This window comes from Cygnus olor, chromosome 1 (assembly GCF_009769625.2).
Source record: "Cygnus olor isolate bCygOlo1 chromosome 1, bCygOlo1.pri.v2, whole genome shotgun sequence".
NCBI lineage: Eukaryota > Metazoa > Chordata > Aves > Anseriformes > Anatidae > Cygnus > Cygnus olor.
Window position 1 is genome coordinate 13,506,660 of NC_049169.1, and position 21,776 is coordinate 13,528,435.

The window sequence follows — 21,776 nt, forward strand, 5'->3', positions numbered from 1 at the left end:
TAATAACATCATTTATTTATTTCTGCTCTTTCTCTGAATTGATCCTTTATCTTGTTTCAAGGATTGAAAGCATGCAAGAAGCTGGGCTCTTGCAGTAAGTTTCCAGTCAAAGATGTATTACATACTTTTGACCTAGCCAAGGTTTTGACTAGTTGGTCACTGAATCGCCTTTTTTTTTTTTTTTTCCTGCACTGCTCAGATACCTTTGATTGAAAAAGTTAAAAATTAAAGACATTTTATGTGGTTGAGCAGGGATTTATAGTAAATGTTGTACTGGTTCAGACCGTTATAGTGTCACAACCAGTGGCCAGAAACATAAAAGATGTAAGAGCATAACACGTGTGTATGATACTCCTCTTTAATACTTGCCCATTCCATGTCCCCAGATCATTACTGGTTCAGAGGATTTCCTGAACATGTTGTGGTTTCTCTATTCACTAACCCATGATGGATTTTTCTTCCAAGGACTTGTTCAGTCTCCTCTTGCATCGAGGAAAACATTTCACATGTGCAACATCCTTTAGCAAGGCCTGCAATGGATCAGCTATCTAGTACTGTGTGAACAATTAGCAACTTCTGTCTGTTTTGAAGCAGGCTCCTTTTGTGCTGCATGGTAGTCCTCAGAGCTTGGAAACACCGATTTGCACCGCTATCTGTCCTCAGACTTTGACTTGTGAAATATTCCATCCTGAGAGGTTACGCACTGGCACCGCTATCTGTCCTCAGACTTTGACTTGTGAAATATTCCATCCTGAGAGGTTACGCACTGGCCAAGCAGTGAGGTGTACACTGATGCTGTAGGTGCGTAACACCTCTGTGTTGGGTTTGCAGGTAAAGAAAAGTGGGAGTGCGCACTGGTCCATGGTCCCGTTTCATTCCTTGCACTACGACCTGTTCCAACAACCACGCCGTGCCAATGGATCGGCCTGGGAAGATCTCTTGGTTTGTGTTTGCAGACACTGCTATTTTCGAAGTGCTGGTAGGTGTGATGTGCTAAGTATCCAAGAAAAATGAAAGTCAGTGCTTGCATTAGAATCTAGGTATTTAGTAAAATAACTTGGTTTATGATTTCTTGTAAAGCCCAGGTGGCTTGAAAAGTCTAACATCAGAGTCGTTTGTTGACGTTTTTATTGAAGCATGGATCTTTAGCTTGGTTCACCATAAAGTGAAGCATTTTATTTATGATAATAGACAGTTCAGGGCTATAGGGGCATTATAACGTTGCTGGTGTAGATACAACTTTATCAGAAGATACAAACATGACCCGCAAGAGAAACAAACACCAAAGAGAACACAATGAAACGTTCACTGTTTACAAATCACTTCATTACTACAGACACCAAATGGCAGTTACTGTAAGTAAATCAGTTGCAGAGAACTGACTACATTTAGACAAGGAAATGGGGACTTTTGTTTGGGGCTTCATCCACAACTGCTCCATAGAAAGAAGTTTAATGTCAAGCATTCTTTTTCTTTATCCACAAAACAATGCTAGCCAACAGACATATCAAAGAATAAGACTGAAAGATACCAACGCCTTTACAACTACTTTTGCAATTATCTTCTTGATTAGGTACTTTGATTTTTTTTTTTAATACATTTTGTCATAAGGTAAATAGCCCAAAAATCAGCAGCAAAAATATTACAACAACAAAACAAGTAAATACAGTGCCAATGTGTCATGTTGTAGAAGAGAATACAAAGAGGACAAACAATGATAACTTAATCATATAAAATGACACAGAGCTGAAATACAGTGCACTTAAATACCTATGTGACAAAGAATGTTAAATTCTGTACTTAGTATGTACGTTTTTTAAACATAAAATCTGAAAAGTCTTTGTGCTTAAACTTTTTTTTTTCCCGTTAAACAGAATTAGTTGCTTACTTCCAATACTGCCACTGTAAACTGATATTACAACAGATCACAATTTTCACAGACACATCAACATTAAAACATTTACCTATGAGAAAATAAGTCACTTCTCATTAGTTCACAGTGCGAAAAAGTGGTGTACACTCTGCCTTGAGAAAGGCTTTCAGTTATTCATCAAGCCAGTTGCAGAAAAGTCCTGAAATCAGATGCAGTGCTAGATTTAAAGAATGGAAAGCAACACATCACATGTTGGGAGGAAAAAATAAATTTCTCGTTTCTTCATGGATATCGTCTAAGTGACCTTCGTCTTCTGTTGTAGAAATGCCTGAGCCCATGTTGCCGTGAAAAATTCATCATGTAATTTTGTTTGCGAGTGCTGTTAAAATCGAAGGGGTTGGGGGAGGAAGAGAAGAACATTAGTTTTTTATAGGTATTTAAACTTCTTCTGGAGCAGTGAGCTAGTGGGACAGATTCTTCTTATTCCTTGCATAGCCTTTCAAGCCATGTAAAGCAGTGTAAAGCAGACCCGTTGTACAACAAGGAAGAAGGCAATTGAGAATCTGTCCCACTTTGCTTTTATTTACAGTTCATTATCTTACGGAAAGGTTAAGAGCTTTCAGCTAATTAAAGCCTGTGATGCCTAGGGCCAGATTCACTTAAGCTATATGCACTTCGTACCCTCTCAATGCGGGGCATTTCTCCACTGTGGCCAGTCACCTTCCCTCTCAGAACATTAACTGCTTTATCTTGAGAACAGAGGAAAAGCTTTACTCCTCATCATTATCTTCTACTTTTACTATAGAGGAAATGAAGTATAACACTTCTACGTAGAGTTAACATTTCCCTCTCCTACACTCCCCATCCAAAATTAAAGAAAGATCTGGGAAGAAAGCATCATTGCATCCGGGAGGAGACCTGGCAAGAGACAGCCCGACTGCGTCCTGACTGAAGGAGGGACTCTTGTTCAGACCCACGTGGAGGAAAAAGACCCATCCCACCTCCTTCAGGTTTTTACTTTTGTTGAGGGAAGAAGGAACCATGAGGTGGCAGCAGTGGACAATGCTGCCTGGGACTTGGGCACCTGAAATCCAGCTCCCGAGGGCTGGATTCAGTTTACAAATGTCAGCAGCTTTGGAAATGCAGCTGGAACATTTGTGGTGCATCCTCGTGCACATACAGACATGTGTATAACTTGGAGAGACCTGCACGTGCAGGAACACAGAGCTCTGCATACAGAGCTGTGGTACAGGACTGCTGAACAGCCGCAGGGCTTCATCTGGCTGCGGCTCTTCCTGGTCCCTTTACATAGATATCTGTACCCTCAGGGCATATATAAAACTACAGGTCTATGTAAACCTATCGTCAAACTGCATTCGGGGTTATATGAGAATGAAAAGTTTTGTGCTTTCTGTAGTCCTTACACAGGATGCCTCCTCCCAGACCTAGTGCTCACAGTGTGCTTGGCCATATCGAGCAGCTGAGGTGGTGCTGTAAGAGACAGCCGCTGTGGCACACTGCAGGCCCAGGGTATGGGAAAGACCTTTCCATCAGGTAACTACTTTTAAAAACAAAATAGTTTCATGCTGCGGCCAGGCAAAGTTACAGAGTCACCTGAGAGTCACCCCTTTCTCCCTGTGGAAAACATGCACACAAGACATATGCAGCCAGAGGATGCGGTTTGTCTCGGGGAATGGGGCACAGCATTAACCATGCAGACACCAAGGACAACTCCAACAGACTAAAGGAGCTTCAGCCACACAAAAAAAAAAGCATTGGTAACTATGCGGTCAAATTTTCTTTTGGCTTCCAGGGGAAAGAACAGTGAAGTCTCAGTGAATCTGTGCAGTCTCAGGCTAATTTCTGATTCTCTTTCCCAGTCCTCCCAACCCCCTTAGAAGCCTGTGCTTCCTCATTTCACCTTGCAGTGGGAGAAGGATGCCAGGCCTAAACATCTCAATCCAAGGGACTGAATGTTACCAGAAGCCTCCAAACCAAGGAGTCCATCAGATTTTAAAGGTGATACATGAAATAAAGGCCTGCAGCAGATACTGCAGTCAACAAATCTCCCATTTGTGGGTGCAAGGTAGGTCGTCATTTGTGAGTTTTCCCTGTGAGTGCATAAGCTTGTTTTTAGTGAATATGACCCCTAGGAAAAAGAAATAATTGCATGCTTTGCAAAATAACTATGATCCTCCAGAGGCAAAGATAGCTTTGGCTTTTGTATGATAACTTCATCTAAAAAATGCATATAACAAAATTACACCATTTTCAACAGCTAATCTAGATCGTGATTAACTACATTGAATAAAAGCAGTTGTGTCAAAATCTAGACCATAAACCCTCAAGAAATTCCAAGTTGCTTCCCAACTAGCTTGGAAATTTCTTTACCCAATTTTACAGAAAAACAAACCTTCCTCTTTTTTTGCCACTGGAATGTACACACAAGAATGAGACAAAATCCAGCTCCTGGTGACAATGAATGTGTTCGGCACAACTTTCTGCACTCTCACGGTAAATCAGTGCTCTAGAGTGTTTGGCGCTTAGTTTGACTTAACCTTGACTTTCACATGACTTTTTTAATTGAAAAGTTCTGTGCTAATTAATATTTTTTGTGTGTGTGTGTGTGTGAGAGACTGCCGGTGGTGAGTTTGTATGGTTTTAATGCCACTTGGTAGCTCAAGTGCAAAGAAGCATTAAAGACCAGTCTTGATTCTGATCACATACTCTGTGGAGCATCTCCCTCAGTGTGGTGGTGAACGTCTCACTAAGGAAGGGAGGAGGAAAACTGCAGCCCTGAGCTCTCTGCGGAAAGTGGCTACCATTGATCATGGGACTTGAAGGAGATTTTAGTCTTCCCTTCTCTGTAATCCCCAGTTGCTGGAGCCGTTGCCTGAGAAGCAAAAACTTCCTCAAATCAACCCCAAGTGGCCTTGCTCTGGGTACATGGAACCAAGTGGAGCCTGGCAACGTGTTTGGCTGAAATATTTGCTGTTTCTGGACCTGGTTAAATTTTGGATTGAGCTTGGCTGTGAGATCGTCAGCTTAGTCAAGACTTAGACAGCCAGGGCACGCTGAGCTGCAGTCCTTGGTCCCAGGGTCCTGCTGCCTTTGCTCTGCTCATGTTCAGCAGCAGCTCAGCAGAGGTTGTCACTGGTTTGGATGCTGCTAGGTACGCCTAGCCTGTATTTCACTTCCATTTTGTATTTGGCCTTACCATAATGTTATGGTAATGATGTTTAAAACAATGAACAAACAGAAAAAAAAAAAAAAAAAGGAAATGAAATAAAAAATAAAAGGAACAAAGAAAGGGTTACCTAAAATACAGAAGTGATTTACTAGTTTTTTTAATGTATATTCAGTCTGTTTTGTTATTTTAGAAGATGTTCAAGATATTACAAACAAAGAAAACATGTGTATTCCTTGTCTTACACTGAACACTGCAGTCTGTGAAAAATCAGAGCAATGTAAATTGCCAAGAACTAAATGTTTATTTTACATGTACTGATTTTGTTCAAACTTGTTCTCACTGAAGTCTGAGGTAGGCTTCCCAGCTACTGGGTTAGATGCCACATAAAAACTTCATGCCTACTATAGACAAAGGCATGTTTTTCACTCTTGTTATAGGTAAATTGATATATCGTATAAAGTACAGTACTGTATTGCCTTGTATTGTTTATCATGTATAGTCTGATATTCACAAAATGAGAATAAGTCTATATTTATTTCTCTGAATTAATGTTATATATTGGTAGGAGAAAAGCACTGGATAGTAGAGACCAATAATGCTTTGTAAGATCACAATAAGAATTATGTAATAAATTTTGTGGCAGAATTATGCATTTTTTTGCATGTGGTGGATTTAAGAATGTTTTCAATATTATTATTAATAAACTTCATTTGTATTGTTACAGACTGATAAAGGCTTTGACATACATTGCTGTTATTTTCTTGTTTCGAGCACCCAAAATATGCAAGGCAGCATCAAGCTGTATTAGGAATAAGCTCCCCTTCCATAATGGAGGGTGTGGAGGGGAAATGTTGCTTGGCTATCAGTGGCAACTCGGAGGCTGCTTTGCAAGTCCGTAATGGTCTGTCAGTGCACTGAGCCCTCTTCCTTTTCTGTGCATTCACTGAACCATCAGATGCAAAGAGCAGATCCAAAATAATTATCTGTGTATTGCTGATGAAGCAAACAGCAACAAAAGCAAATACTAGGAGCAATTACTGCATAATCTATTCTACAGTTTTGGGTACATTAATGGTAAAAAATAAATAGAAGATAATACTGCTCCAGTTTACATAGGAAACCCTAAGCAACTTTCGAGTGGAGTCACTGGAGTTATACTGATTAGATGAAAACAAGACGCAGTTGATATAGAAAAACAAAATTCTGTTTAGGGCATACTCGGTAAGTATGTACAATAACGCAATTTATGAGAAGAAGTCACTCTTAAGTAGACCATCTGGGTCTTTAGTAGACTGTTCTGACTATTGTATATTTCCAAAAGCATAGTTTGAAGTAAAATCTGTAATTTAAAATTGGTGAAAATAGAACATAATCAAATAGAATAAAAATATGCAGTAAAAAAAAGCAAGATATCTAATGTCACTTATTTTCATGTTTTTATTTCTGATTGATGGGAAAATTAGGAACCAAATAGAAATAAAAATATTTAGATAACCAAACCAAACATGAACAAAGCCTTAGAAAACAGCAAAGGCATGCTTCTCAGGATTAGGCTTTGGGTAAATTTTGTGGCTGAATTACAAATGCTTTGTAGGGGGGTTATGAGAAAAGCGATGTGCTCTGACTGAAGTCCTCATGGCTTATATTAATGACAAACATTCTTTGGCTACAGTGAGATGCCCACAGCTGAACCCACAGCTCAGTCACAGTGTTGACTAGCAGTATCTAATTGGGGCAGCACAAACCAGTATAGTTACAAGAAACAAGAACTACCTGGCAAGCTCTTGCTGTGCATCCAAGAGGCATGCATGTCTATGCCATCGTACATATTCACTGACATATTCTACCTGGCTGTGGCTTCAGCTCTGTGGTCATTAATTACAGAAAAAAGTTGGAATTCCCATGTAGAGCTAAGAGATTGCCCAAGCAGTGCCCTGGGTGCCTTCCATTCGCAGGCCTTATTGCACTGAAGGAGAAGGAAAAATGCTTCTGGCTGCAGCCTTAGTGAAGTTAATGCTGTAGTACAAGAGTGATGAACATGTTCAGCTAAGCTTAACTTCCCCTGATACTCCCCGGGGCAGAGCTGCAGGACCAGGGCCCTAAAAAGCTCCCTGGCACATCTCTGAGAGTACAACGGATTTTCCACCGACCTGTCACTGACAAAACTTTGTGAAAGTACTGTAGCTGTAGCAGCAACATGTATTTGATACTGATTCAGGGAAAGTACTTACCTTATTCTAGTGTAAAACCAATGACAGCAAACAATGAAATACAACACAAGTTAGAAAATGCCTTTCAATGCATGCAGCACTGTGATTAGTCATAAAACCCTGATGAGGTTTAGAGGCAATATAGGACTTTTCATCTCTTTTGAAAATAAAAATTGAACAAATTATTTCCTGATATTTCAAATCAATGCTTATATTTTTATTTTCTATAAAATTCAGCATGCACTTTTTAGAAACATAATAAACATGTCATAAAAGCACAGATTGCGTCATATTAAATTTGGCATAAATGTTGTGAATATTCAGATAACTACCTAATGTTTGAACTATTTCTGTTCTTTATTATAACTATGTATAGACTTTAATTTAAATGCATTTTTCAAATCATTGCTTTATAGTAAAAAAAATATAGCAGATGAACATGCTTTTCCACATAAAAACTCTTTGCTAGAGCTAGGATATATAATTTGTATTTTCATGTTGCAAAGTACAGATGAACATTCTTTTCACCAAATGCAACCTAAGTTCCTCACTAAATCATTTGTGCCAAAAATGTGAGAATATCTTGACAATGAAGAGCATGGAGTGATGACTATGGAGGGATTTGTTCCGTTTTTCAACAATTAACCATAAAATGTAAGGGGGGTAATACAACTTGCATTCCTGGTACAACTCAAATTCCCATGGATTACATTATGAATTTTGGGGTGCAAAGAAAGCAACATCAGACCATTAGTATTCAGTTTATCATTGACCTCTAGTTCTCAGTACTTTCTATCAGAATTCAGATTTGGGAGGTCAGTGAGGGCCTGCTCTATACACAAAGAAATGGCAGTTCCAGGTGCACATGCAGAAAAGTGCGTGGTATCTGAGTAGCAGGCTGTGAGCTCTACTTAGAGGGAGGAACGATGTGCAGATGAAATGCAGAGTTGGACATGGGCTGTTCTTAGGGCAGGAATATAGGGGCATTCAAAAAAGCACTCTTTCTTAAGTCTGGGGTAAAATATATATATTTTTTTAATCCTAAGAAGAGCCACAGTCATGGAACATGTGAGAGTTGTGCCCAAAGCTTTCTTTACAAATTGAGAGAAAAAATTTGGCACTAAAAAGGCACTAGCCTTAAAGGGACCGAACATCTTGATAACTACTGTCCTCTCCCCATCACATGACAGACATCAGCCATTGTTAAAAGAAGTTGGCAAGTGGTTAGTTGGCAAGACCGATTTAATGTATACCATATTCAAAGCAGGTGCTGCGTTTCACCTGCTGGAAAGAGGGGCTCAATCTGAGCACCACTTGCAGCTGCAGTACAGTGTTAACAACACTGCTTTTTAATGAGTGATTCAAATAATTCATTAAAAAGAGAGGCAATTCTAAGAAACATACAAAAGCACCCGCCTGGCCTTTCTTATTACCATCATGTATTTTGCATGCACAGATTATCTGTAGGTTAATTTTTTCCTCCAGCAAAAAGGGAAACAAAGAAATTGCATCCTGAAAACATGTCTGCTGGTAAGAGGATGATGTCCCTTGACTATGTCAATTAGACTGAACAGTGTTGTGACCTTGGCTCTGTATCACTGTAGGCTTTATCTGTGCTATGACTCAGCAGCTGGGCTCATGACAGAATTAATTTCAAGTCCTTGGATTGCTAAGAAGAGTTGAACCATGAAAACAGGTATTCACATATTTTCCCTGGGGTGGACAGTCTCTGGGGAGGAATGTAATGGGTAGCAGAGACATTCCCCACATTGGGTGGGGAAATAAAATCATGAAAAGCTTTAGCTGTGCTACACCCCTGCAGACCAGCTCTCCCTGCAGGCATGTGCTTTCCTTGCTTGCCTTCCTGCTCTGGCCCATATTCTGCTCAAGGAGAGCACTGCTGACTTGTCCTTGGGCTGAGGAGAGGCTGGCAGAGCACCTGGGTGTGCAGCTCTGCCCACCTCTGGGTCTGCAGACAGCCAAGCCAACAGGTAGCACCTAGAGGATTCAATAAAATGTTTGTGTTTCCTCCCCTACCCTGTGGGCTGACAGGATGAGATGTATGGAAAACCAGGAATTTCTCTGCACCCAGAACCACACCTCCTGGTATAGGTTGGCTCCTTGTTATAACGCCACACAGGTTAGAGGCTTGCCTGCTGAAGTGACGTGGGTACACAGAGCAGGAAAAAGTGTGAAAATCTAGGACGTCTGTGAGCAGGCTTTTAACAGGGCCAGAGAGGATAATGGGGATGGTAGCCGGGGGGAGGGGGGGGCATATGTCTGTGATCATTAGCTGGAGTCTCTTTCAGGTGAAAGAGTGGCAGGGTTATAAGAGCACAGAGTGCTGACTGTGTTAGACACAGACCATCAACAGCTCCTGGAGCCAGGGATGGCTGGAGTCATGGCTTTCTGAGGCAAGGTCAGAAAGCCAGCAGGGATCATTTCCAACCTGAGAGTCACAGAGGTTTCCTAAGGTGTCTCTGCTTTGGGAAGAATAAGCCAAGTCAGAAACCTACTGACTCCCTATAAAATGAATGGAAAGTGGTAATTACATCATCCTACTGAATGATTTTATTTCAGGCCGTGACTCTCTGCTCTTTCTCTGGGAACATGGGTGGATGAGCACCCAAGGGACAGTGCCTCCTTGCCTCTTATGAAAGAGCTAACCCGGTGAGTTGGTTTACTTGCCCCAGGGGCAGGCAGGCTTTCTGTGCCTGACACTTCCAGCACCTTCATTTCTAACCCCCCCCCCTTTTTTTTTTTTTCCTCAGTTTAAATTGTATGGGGATTTACAGTAGGTGAAAGAAAATTTACAGTGGGTGAAAGAAAAGAGCAGACAATGAAGAAAAACATGTCCAGAAAGTACAGGATTGCTGACACATTGCTCCTACTCACAGGACCTTTTCTTAGTATTTTAGGTACCTTCAGGCATCTGAAGGGCCCTTACACTGCTGCAGGGAGAGGCAGGCAGACAGGCAGTGTGGTCTGGGAGCTCAGGCTGCCCCTGTCTGCTATGGGGTGCTGAGCCTCTCTGCAGTTACACACTGGCCTTTCTAAGATGGTTCTTCTTCCTTGCCCACCTTCTTTGTCTTTCAACCACTGAAAATCCCGGGAAGTTCAGAGATTAAAGCCCACACTGGTCATTGGAAAATGCAAGAATATTAAGAATTAAATGTAAGTCCGATCCCTAGTATTCATAGTGCAGCTTAACACCTTGGTGGCCCTGGTGTGTGCAGGATGGCCTAGGGTTAGTGCTAACAGACACTGATCCAGGCTCCCTTCTGCATGCCTGGAAGTACTCCATGGCAATGACACAGCATCTTCATCGTTTTACAGGTGAAGAAGTTGAAGTGCTGAGGGGTAAAGTGTGAAGTGGCAGAGCTGAAGGAAAACCCAGGCCTCCTGAGGGAGCATCTATGTACAAAGAAGAAGAGAAAGAAGGAGGCATTGCTTGCCCATCTGGTTCCTTCCCTAGGCAAGGTGTGATTGCTTGCTGTAGCATTTCTATTGCTTTTTCCATTCTAGTATAAAATGGATCTTGTGATTGAATTGTTACCACTTGGCTTGTCTGTTTAGACTACAACTTGGCAAATCTCATTGTCCAAGAAGTTCTTCAGAATTCAGCCTAAGAATCCCTTTTTAAAAACTTATACTTATTCCTATTTGGATTGATGGGTAATAATAGTATGCTCTATTTTTTTCCCACCTGTTTTTTTTCTCTCTCTCTCTCTTTTTTTTTTTTTTTAATTGAAAGGCAGAAAGAAATGTGAATATTTTATAGCTAGCCGTTCCCATTTCCATGGTTTTCTAAACATTTCCTGCAAGTTTATGCTTTCATATCTTTATTGATGCAGCATCGTACAGCCACTGATGAACTAAGCCAGGAATCCCATCCATCCCTCTGTTCCTTCAAGCTTTAAGCTTAATGTTATGGAAGCAGAGCCCAGCAAGGTGTGTAAAAGCAGCAGAGCGTGCACAGTTACTCAGTGTTGGGACCAGTTTGGCTTGGGGTTGATATGAGTGCCATGCAAGCTGGTGCTGCTTGGTGGAAGGAAGAACAGGGCTAACTAGCAATCAGATAATCCACTTTGATATTGTTACAAAACATTATTTGCAGTGTCTGTGATAATTCAGATTTAAAGACAGAAACCTTATAATTACACAGTCTGGATGTTATCCAAGCCTAATTTCTTCATTGTTGGTTTTTAAATTATTCAATAAAAGGAATGTTTGAACCTATCTATGGAGCAGGCACGCCTCTCTCTGCCAACCACTGTCAGCGATGAGTTCCCTCCCGTGAAGCCACTAGTATTTCACTTCTACTGGAACTAAATTGTTAGAGAAAAAGCAGGTCATCTCTTTGTGACGTAACACAGGAAAAAATGGGTTAGCTGTGAGCGAAACCCATCTCAATAATGGGAGAATCAAGAGGGTGTAGACACTTTACTTGGTAAAATCTTGACAAGGGGATGAATATAGAGCTCAGACCATAGGAACCTGATATAGTGAACCCTGTTTCTGAACAGTATCCTTCTTACTAAAAAAGGAAATGAATAAGGCATTAGTTGCTAATGCAAATTTTTCAGAGGCACAACAACATTACTCTGTGCAAAGAGCAATACAGCAGACTCTTTTGTATCTTCAAAAGGACATAAATCAACTTTATATGGCAGCACAGCATTGAACAGAAATATCCTTTCTTATGTTCCAGCACAATATATTTCACAGTCATCGCTGCATTACAGGAACACACCAATACTTGGTGGTGATAAAGCCCCGCTTTCCCTCCTGTGTTTTTCCACGAGACAAAACACATACCCCTGCTGTGCTGCTTATTTCATGACCATCTTAACTGCTGCTGGTTGCTGCCAGGGCAAAGCATTAGCAAAGACTGATTTTCAAAGGTTTCCCTGGGCCAAAACGATTCTTACTGAGCTTAACACTCGTGCCATGCTGGAGGTATTTCAGTACTTTCTGAGATGGGGTGGGATGAGGTGAAGCTGATACTCACAGGACGACTTCTACGTGGTCCAAAGCCCACTGATCATGACCTGTTCCATTGTGACGGGGTTGCCACCAACGCAGTAAGACTCCTTTCATTCGTGCCTCCCTGTCGTCACAAACACAAGAGACTGTGAGAGCTCCAGACTATCAAAGTCTTGCACTTCTCTGTCTAACCCTCAACATGAACTGAGAGCAAAGCCAAAGCATTGTTTGTACACCCCAGCACATCAACATGCTATAAGCACAAAACATTTAATGGTGAAAAATGCACACACAGAAGGACGAATTAAATACTTTTTTTTTTCCTCTTATCTTCTGAACAAGTATTCTGTTGGTATTTTTTTCCAAAAGTTTTTCTGAAGACTACACTAAGTCTACACTAAGATATTTTTAATATCAGCCTTCCACTTAAGCTTCCTTCTTTGCCTACCTTCCCACCAACCTTTTGTTTTTCTTGCAGTGATGCAAAGATAAAGTCTTTCCTAGCAGAAATCTATCTTGTGCATTTAGAGGTAATGAAATGCGACTAGGTACTCACAGGGGAACATTATAAGACACTCTTTGGGCGTGTATGAAGTCCTTTGGCTGATGCTGTGCAATTACTTGCCATGTAATTCCATTATTTACACTGTATTGGAGGAGCACTGCCTTGTCTACAGTGTTAGGATCACTTAGATTGGTATTGCAACTGTCTGTTTGTGAAATGCTTCCAATTTGCAAAACAAACATGATTTTGCTGTAAAACACAGAGAGAAAAGGTATTTTCAATATGCAAAAAGTATTCAAACAAAGAACAGCACTTCCAGATTTATTGCAGTTATTACAAAAATTCAGGATTCTCAAGAATCAGTACTTTTAACATGCAAAATAAACTGTTCTCATGTCTCTAAAACACAGCTCTCCTTTCAAACTAATAATTTACTATGTATAACATATTTCAATATATTTGAAGGCAATAGATACAATTTTACAATGTTTCTTCACAAAACTGAGATACATAAACAGAATAAATATGCAAATGAGTGAATGAAAAGCTAAAAAGGGGCAAATAAAGGTTGAACAAAGTGTCTAAAAGATTTCTAATATTCTACCTAGGTGTTCAGGCAAGAAATGAAGTGTCTGATTTATATCTGGCCCAGTTGCTGATTCACCCTGTTTCTAATCATTTGTTAGACAGCTAAATACAAAACCAATCCTGTCACTGTCACTCTCTTAAGGGTCAGCACAGGCTGGTCACATTTGTTTTTCCATGGCCATAGAGACTTAATAGATGAAAAAGATACTCCTGCTCATTGTCAGGTGAATATAATTTTATTTGACAACTGAAACAGAAAAATCAGTCCATAATTGCTAATAGCATCTTTACTCATGACTGCCATGGAGGCACATACAAACATGGGATTTGTCTTATCAGATCAGGCACTGGTCCAGACAGTCTGGTATCCACCCTTTGCCAATGGCTTCATCATCAGTTCTGGCTTACTAGGCAGTGCTCTGTTGGGCATGATGAAAACATCTGACCTTTTCACCTGACATGGCTTCCTCCTCATTCTCCATCTCCCAAATGAAAGTCACAAAGCGTTCTGCCAACCCTAATGTTTATCTGCCAGCCACATCTGACTGCATGGTAGAGCCAAGTTAGTCCATCCTCTTCATGGCCCACATGGCTTCACATGCATAGGAATAATTTCATTTCTCATGAGCTGCTGAAAGAGCATTTTATGCTCACAGTATTACCTTGCGCGGGTGAGATCCAGAGGCTTAGTCACAGCTTGTCGTATCTGACATCCATTAAAATAGAGTGAATCTCCATGGGCATAGGGTGCCAGCTGTCCACATCCATTCCCTATCACTCCACCCTGAATGGTTTCCCAGTTTATTTCAGTGACTCTTTCAGATTCAAAATTATCTTTAATATAACTGGGGAGATCATGGCTAAAAACAGAGCAGTCATCACCTAGAAATGACACAATGAAGTTATAAAACACACAAAAATCAAAAGAATTGGGAAAAGTCAGTTACAGTCCATTGTAATTACATTCAAGTTACAGTATACAGGGTGACTACAGGCCCAGTATACAGTGTGACTACAGGCTGAATATGTTTCAGCAGATTGATTAATAGTGCACACATTGCTGTATAATATTCATTTTTATGAAATCAAGGCTGCCAGTCTATTATTTTTACAGCAGTGTAACTTCAAATACTGCAACAAGGTTTCTCCTGTTTTACACTGGTGCCAACATGGGAAACCTCAAATTGGTGGTTGAAGGGAAATGCCTTTAAAACTGGGGAAGAATCTGATCTCATAAAGTTATGAGACTGTTCTGGAAGTCTCTAAACACTCCGGCTCCACTCCCACAGAGCACTTATAATTTCTTGAGGACACTCAGGTACCATTAGACATCTGCTCATCTGAGTTGCAGCAGTAGAGCAGAACGGTCTGTTGTGATAGGGCACAGAACTGAATCCCTTGCAGGTGCCAGTCACCAATGTCTGGATCCCATGTACACATCCCCTGGGAGTGACTGCACCATTGGAAGGAATACAGGGGTGAAAGCCATGTCTGGGTAAGCAGGTAGCCACATCGTGCTTTCCATGAAGATTGAATGGGCTATAAATACAGCGCCAGACAGCCGAGACTACTGATTCAACCCAGGAAGAGTAAAGGAAGGGAGTAGTTGTTACTTGCAGCCCTGCCAAATTATGAATTTATAGTCTGTTACTCAAGCATTCCAGTGATAAATGTAGACAGGATATATCACTCTGTCTATATCTTTTGTTTACTTTTGAGCTAGATTAGACTGTAGCAGATGTATAAGAAACTGAAAAAATGAAACCTTGGTATCCTTCATCACAAATGCAAATGGCTCCAGTTGTGCAATATCCATGACCACTGCAGAGCTTAGGGCATGCTTCCCCAATGTACACGTGGTCGATTGCCCAGCTTTGTTTCTCTAGTTCTTCTCCTTTCTGAATCCACCTGAACTGAGTTGCACTGCAAATGTCAAAACCCAAATACGATGTTATGATATCTAGCAATTAAACACATCTATACAGTGATGTTCAAATAGGCCAGTAGCAGATGAAATGAAAAATGTTGTATGCAAGAGCTGTGACTAATAACTAGAAAGACAGACCAAACCTGAATGGGTGGCTGTTACATTATCGGCAGTAGACACTTCTATTAACAAAAAGCTTTCTCAAAAATTAATTATGTATCAGATCTAAATCCAGCAATAAAGAAGCATTTTTAATTCACCAGTTGTTCCAAAGCTGACAGGGCCAGCAAGACAGCTGACATTTTATAGGCCCACAGTGAGCTGACCTTTTGGTAACCTACCTGGAAGAGACATGATCAGGCAGCTGGATAGTTATTCTTTTCCACATGGAGCTGTTGACAGAGTTATAGATGGTAGCTTCATGGAACTGAAATGGTGAGCAGCCAATGCTATTAGATGAGGAAGGAAGACAGTGTGTCTGAACGAGCTGCCATGAATCTGTCCTGTAGGAAACAACAAAAAAATATGTTCTTAGAACAACTGGAAGAATAATGAAAGGTAATCTCTAAAGTCAGGGCATTGCCTGTCTTACTAAACAAACCCAATAGATTGTTACTGATAGTTTCCATGCTTTGTAGCCACAGATAGACAAGAGGTGAGAAGGTGAAACCCTGGTGCAGCCTTGGAAGACTTTCCATGCCCTATGTTTACCCACAAACGTTTAAGCACAGAATATATCTTCACTTTTACAAATTATAATGCAATATTATACTATAATATTATATATATATATATATTATATAATATTATACAGCACAGGAAACAGTGTTATTAATTTTTCTGTCAGTTACAGACCAAATCAGAATTAAGTAACCTCCACTTGATTACAGTTTGGTCCTAAATGTATAGTCCTGTACCACTAAAACAACAGTTTCCTGTGAATGTGGCTTTCTGTGAGCACATTTTTAACAGGAACATGTTCACGACTGTAACTGCAAGCTCAATGCCATGAATCTGTCAGCGTCTGGAATAAATTATAAAGAGAATTTACGGGAGTTATGTACACAAATCCCAGTGCTTGCAAACAGGATTTGTTCAGATCCTGTTACAAGATGAACATCAAAGTGAATGCTTTAATAAATAAAAGATTTTGAGGTTTTTAATTTCATACTATTTTTTTTTTTAAGTCTATATATTCTGCTCTCATTTACCTTGCATCCTTAGTGTACTCCAGCATCACAGAGTGGAGGTCGCCACAAGAAGTTGCCTCACAGCCAACCACGATCTATAGCATAAAGAAAATTGGCTGCTGTAACAAGTCAGGTAGACATTTAATGTGATATATGATGAAGTGGTGCTTTTCTTCTTTTCTTTACAGGCTGTATAAAAAAGTTTGTCAACTTATATGTTGGAAAATAATTATCAAAAGAGGGTGGAAAACAAAAGACACAATACTCCAGGTACTGCTTTTACTTAATTTTACCTCATTGTTATTTTCAAACAGAATCCTGACACTAATTTCCTAAATTTGAAATTATATATCTAAAGAAACATTATTTCCGAGACACCAGGACGTGGAAACTCCTCAACATTTCAGAAAGTGAAATACTGAGCTTTGTATTAATCACCTATGAAATTTATAACTCATAATGAAAAAATGTGGGTGTGAACTCAAGTCAATAAAATTTAACAACTGAATTATTCTGAATATCTAGAGCAATAAACATATTTGTGCCATGTTAGAATAGAAAGATTACCGTACACAATATATAGTACTGAATAGGTAACAAAAGCTAAATTTTAAGAACTTCAGCACCAAATGGTAGCCATGCACTACAGCTGAGTTCTTAGTTTAGAAATAAAATCCTTGCTGTGACTGGTGAAGAAAAAGGAGGAGAAAGTCCAGAGAAAAACACTTCGCAATGACAGCTCAGTAATACAAACAACTCAATGTTGATGGGTTATCTTAAATGTTGCCCTTAAACCAGAGGAAAAAGATGATAAGCTGGGCAAAATAAGCAGCTTGGGGGGTCTTGGCATGCAGTAGGAAATAGTATGTTAGACTTCTCTTTTATATAATTCCTTTAGAGATGACATGCTGCGTAAGTGGGGGAAGCAATGCTTTGAGGGAGTATATTAGTAAATATAAAATAGGCAACAATGTTGAGAAAAGGTGAAAATTTGATCAAAAATGGAAAAATCTGGAGCTGTCTTGTCAAAGAGAAGACCAAGAAAAAAAAAAAACAAACAAAAAAACAAGGAAAGAGACAACTATTTTTATAACCTTGCTTTTATGTTTGTTCCTGGTTTATTTAAGGCATAGTGATTGGGGAAGGGCCCATTTCTGGGAAGCAACTACAAAGGTATTTAGTTATTGCCTCTGTCTATTCAGAATTCCACTTTAACAAAGCAAAATATTCAGAAAAGTTTCTCTGATTATTTAGATCACTTCCCATGACGAAAGTAAGCAAAAGGGGTACTTCTACTCTGAGCACTCCTGCATTTTCAATATGACAGTTCTTTTCCAGCCCACATCTACCTTGCCTTTTCTGCTTATTCACTAGGTGAGGGAAATGGCATATTCTGCATGCCATGCATTCTCACCTTAGAAAATAATTCTTACTCTGTCTGATGATCCAGTACTTTCTGGAGAAAGGGATTAAACTGCCAATCTCTCTCAGTAACCCCCAAAGCATATAGACAGTCAGAAGAATTTGACATCTCACATTCATGCAACCTTTCAGGTTCCTGTTACCTGCACTTGAAAATTTTCCTTAAATTTTAATATAAAATCATTATTTATTCATCCAGTTGTGCTTCCTAGCTGGAACAAGAAGAACTTCTGGAGAGAAATTAGATGATTTTTCATTACAAAATTTACTTTGTAGAGAGAGAACATTTCTTACTTTAAACTGCATCATGTATCCTGGTTGTATAATAAGCTCCCTGGAGGACAGGATGTTGTGTGTTTTGTCCTTTTTCTTATTTGGCCAGTAGAGATGGAATGATGGATTTCCACAGAACCCTGCAGTCCTGACTGCATTAGGGTAAAAACTCCAGTTTTCTTCATGAGAGGTGCCTTCTATTAACATGAGTTAAATACAATTACTGTATTGTCTCAGGAAACATCAAGGCTTAGTAATGAATCCACAGAATCACTAGATACAGTACTTTAGCGATATAAACACTAAATCTACACTAGCTGTTGTGACACACAATAAGTAAGCTACTAGCAGACATAGTATAAACATCAGCTCCAGACAGGTAATTAAAATGTTTAAATACTAGTATTTTTAAAAATATGATTAAATAAAACTTCCCTACCCAAGAATTTAAATGAAATGAGTTGGACTGAAAAAAAAAAGCCTTCCTTATAGATATGTCCATATATTTACACAAACATACCTAAATATACTTGTGTATATATATATATGCATATATATATATACAGACATCCCCATTAGTAGCATGAAGAATTGAATAGAAACAGTACTAGTCTACAAAACAAAAACTTTGCAATGTTAAAAAAGAAGAAAAAGCATGCTCGCAAGCTCATAGGGCTTTTCTCAAATAAGATCATGGTAGACAATAGAATAGCTGTCATAGCCTCTTACCATCATCAAATGTATCTACCAGCTGACTGGGGTTGATCTCTGCTCCCCCAATCAGTATATTATCCAGAGCCCACTGCGCCCGATCAGGACCTGAAACCACGATCCCATTGCTGATGGTGAAAGGCTGCCACCACCTCAAGCGGGTTGTGTTGGTCAGAGCACGTTCGGGGAGAAGGATGTAGTCATGTCTGACTGAGATATATTTTTGGTAGTCCATCTCATGAAGCAAAGTCCAGCTTATCCCTAGAATGAAAAGACGCTGATTTAGTAATAAAAACAAGCATAAGGTAGAATCTTCTAAAAGATTTAAGGGAGATACCAGGAAATCAGAAATAATAGCTATGTTCTCCCAATAGGCAAGTCTTAACTTCTAAGGGTAGTTGGCAACTGTACTCATTACAAGAGCAATTTTGTAATTGTATAAAGCAATCAAATTGGCTAGAAGCCACTGAAAATCAAGGAGGGGGATTATTGAAAACTTTTCCTGAGCAATAGATGGAATTTCTAGATGGAGGAAGAACATTACAAGGACAAAAATACCTATCTTGTTATTTTGGATTGTTATGATGACTTCTCAGATATTTATGATGCTTAAATACTGAATATGGCTGTAGTTTAGATGAAACTTCAAGATGTACTTGCCTCCATCAATGGAATAATCTAGCAGCACTCCCTCCTTTCTGCAGGTTGGTCTGTGGCATGTTGTCATGTTGTTTTCACTCCCAATTCTCCCCCAGTATTGTAGAAATCTAAGGGTAAATGTACAGGTTTACAACTGTTAAAGATCTGTACAGATCAAGAAGTTTCCTTTCTGTAAGCAGATATGCTGAAAATGCTCAAAATTTTTAAGTAAGTAACACTGATATACAAGTAGAACAAAGGTTTCCAAAAACATTGCCTTATAATTCCCACTGGAACCTCATGAAATTCAACAAGGACAAATGCAATGTCCTCCCCGTGGGAGGGACTAACCCCCTGCTGTGGTACAGACTGGGACTGACTGGCCAAGAGCAGCTTTGTTAATTGCTTCCTGGGAGTCCTGGTGGAAAGGGGATTAAACATAATTTAACAAGGTGCCCTGGCAGCAATGAAGGACATAAAAAAAGTTGATAAACTGAGGTAAAGTCATTGGAGGCCACCTAAATTGTCTGGGCTATAGCATGTGCCTTGTGAGGAGAGGCTGAGGGACCTAGGCTTGGTCAGCTTAAAGAAGATAGGACTTCAGGAGGATCTGACAGCAGCCTACAGGGAAGTCATTAGGAAGGCAGAGCAGAGCTTTGCTGTGGGGCATGGCAGAGACCAGGAGACAGTGGCTGTGCATTGAAACAAAGGAGGTTCTGACTGCATATAAAGGAAAAAAATATTACTGTGATGGTTAACTCAACTCTCTCCTTGGAGTTTTTCAAGACTCAGAAGGACAAAGCCCTGAGCAACCTGGTCTAAATTCACAGTTATCCCTGCTTTGAGAATGAGGTTGGGCTAGGGACCTCCTGAGGCCCCTTCCTACTTGAAAGGCTATGTGATTTGATGATTTTTTGCTGAAAAATAGAATTCTTTAAAGCTATTCAGCCAAGGGACAAAGATGCTGAAGTCTTCTATGTGATGTCCTTAACTTGTCTAAACTGATGTTATTCCATTGCTCTCCAGTTAAGTCACCCTTTCTACCTCATGCAAATGGAACAGGTCTTGTATGGGCCCACAGGAGAGGCCGACCAGCAGAGGTGATGTTCTGAACTCAGTGGGAGACAATGGTAGTGCCTCAGGAGTGGAGCCAGTGGTGCACAGGTGACAGCAGTGTCTTGCGTCTTTGCAGGACAGGCATTGCTGCCTCTAGGATGCTCCTGGCGAAGGGGACCTGCTGCTTCACCGGGGCATGGAGGGCCATCCTTTCCACTGTGGTAGGGTGGGCCTTGGTCTACAACTCAACTAAAAGCATCAGTTTCTTGACAAACAAGACACAGTTGGTAGCTGAGTCCAAAAAACAGTAGGGAATGGAGACCTTTCTGACAGCAAGCATGGTGTTACTAGCTGTGCTAAGAGCACTGCAGCTTCCCCCACACCATTAGCTGTGCATCACCTTCCCCTGTTCACCACATCTCTAGGTCTGGCTCTGGCAAGGCATGAGGACTCCCCTGCTTCTCATTGCCACGTCAGATATACCTCTGGGAAATATGCATTTTTAAATGAAAAAAGCCACAGCTCCAACTTCACAACCTCCTCAAGCATGCTGTTTCCCATTAACTTTCATTTTTTAGTGGGAATCTGTCTGAGAAAAGCTAGTCATGTGTGTAAATGCTGACAAGACCAAGCACTGCAGGGAGGTATTCTCACCTCTCAGGCCTCTGGTGTAATCAGTGGTGAGATGCAGAGAGCACCAGAAGGTGATTCTGAGTGGAGATTGTCCTTGGATGCCACCACTTCCCCTTAGACTCCTTTCACCTCTGATGATGTGGGGGACTCAGGGAAGCTAGACTCCATGCTGTTCACCTCTTGCTTTGGCCACAGTGGCTCATAGATCCCATCAGGGAGAATTTCTGCCAAACACATCCTTATGACCTCTGCTACCAGTGACAGCTATCTCAACTGTTATGTTACCTCACCCCTGTCTTCTGGGTCTATGCTTGGGGGTGTAAATATCTCCTTGTGTTACCAATCCACCAAGAACTATCATATATTCAGAGAACCTCATGCTTTCCGCCAACTTGTTTTTCAGTGAAAAGAAGTTTCCGTGGCAATTCTGGAATATTAAATGATTCCCACTCACTTCTCCAAAAATCCTCATAAAATCCTCCAGTGAGACACTGGAGGACCCAAATGCACTGAAGAACACCTCCGAACTGCTGTGACCATCCTCCCTGAGTGCCATGCAAACCTTTGCTCCAC

General features: G+C 40.4%; 1 protein-coding gene across 3 annotated transcripts in view; it reads right to left on the minus strand.

Annotated features, from left to right (window-relative positions):
* Positions 1–1,154: 1,154 nt before the first annotated feature.
* The window catches only part of RELN (reelin), a 296,590-nt gene continuing 275,968 nt past the window's right edge, over positions 1,155–21,776 (minus strand). The window contains exons 55-65 of one of the 3 annotated variants that reach the window (XM_040544576.1): positions 19,536–19,642; positions 18,894–19,136; positions 18,186–18,361; positions 16,491–16,564; positions 15,621–15,782; positions 15,118–15,275; positions 14,015–14,234; positions 12,816–13,013; positions 12,285–12,383; positions 7,295–7,300; positions 1,155–2,252 (exon numbers count right to left, since the gene is read on the minus strand). In XM_040544576.1, coding sequence (XP_040400510.1) covers positions 2,156–2,252; positions 7,295–7,300; positions 12,285–12,383; positions 12,816–13,013; positions 14,015–14,234; positions 15,118–15,275; positions 15,621–15,782; positions 16,491–16,564; positions 18,186–18,361; positions 18,894–19,136; positions 19,536–19,642 — 1,540 coding nt within the window. In that variant the 3' untranslated portion in view covers positions 1,155–2,155. Of the gene's footprint in view, positions 2,253–7,294; positions 7,431–12,284; positions 12,384–12,815; positions 13,014–14,014; positions 14,235–15,117; positions 15,276–15,620; positions 15,783–16,490; positions 16,565–18,185; positions 18,362–18,893; positions 19,137–19,535; positions 19,643–21,776 lie in introns of all 3 variants that reach the window. The other 2 variants (XM_040544575.1, XM_040544577.1) reach the window with 2 other exon arrangements.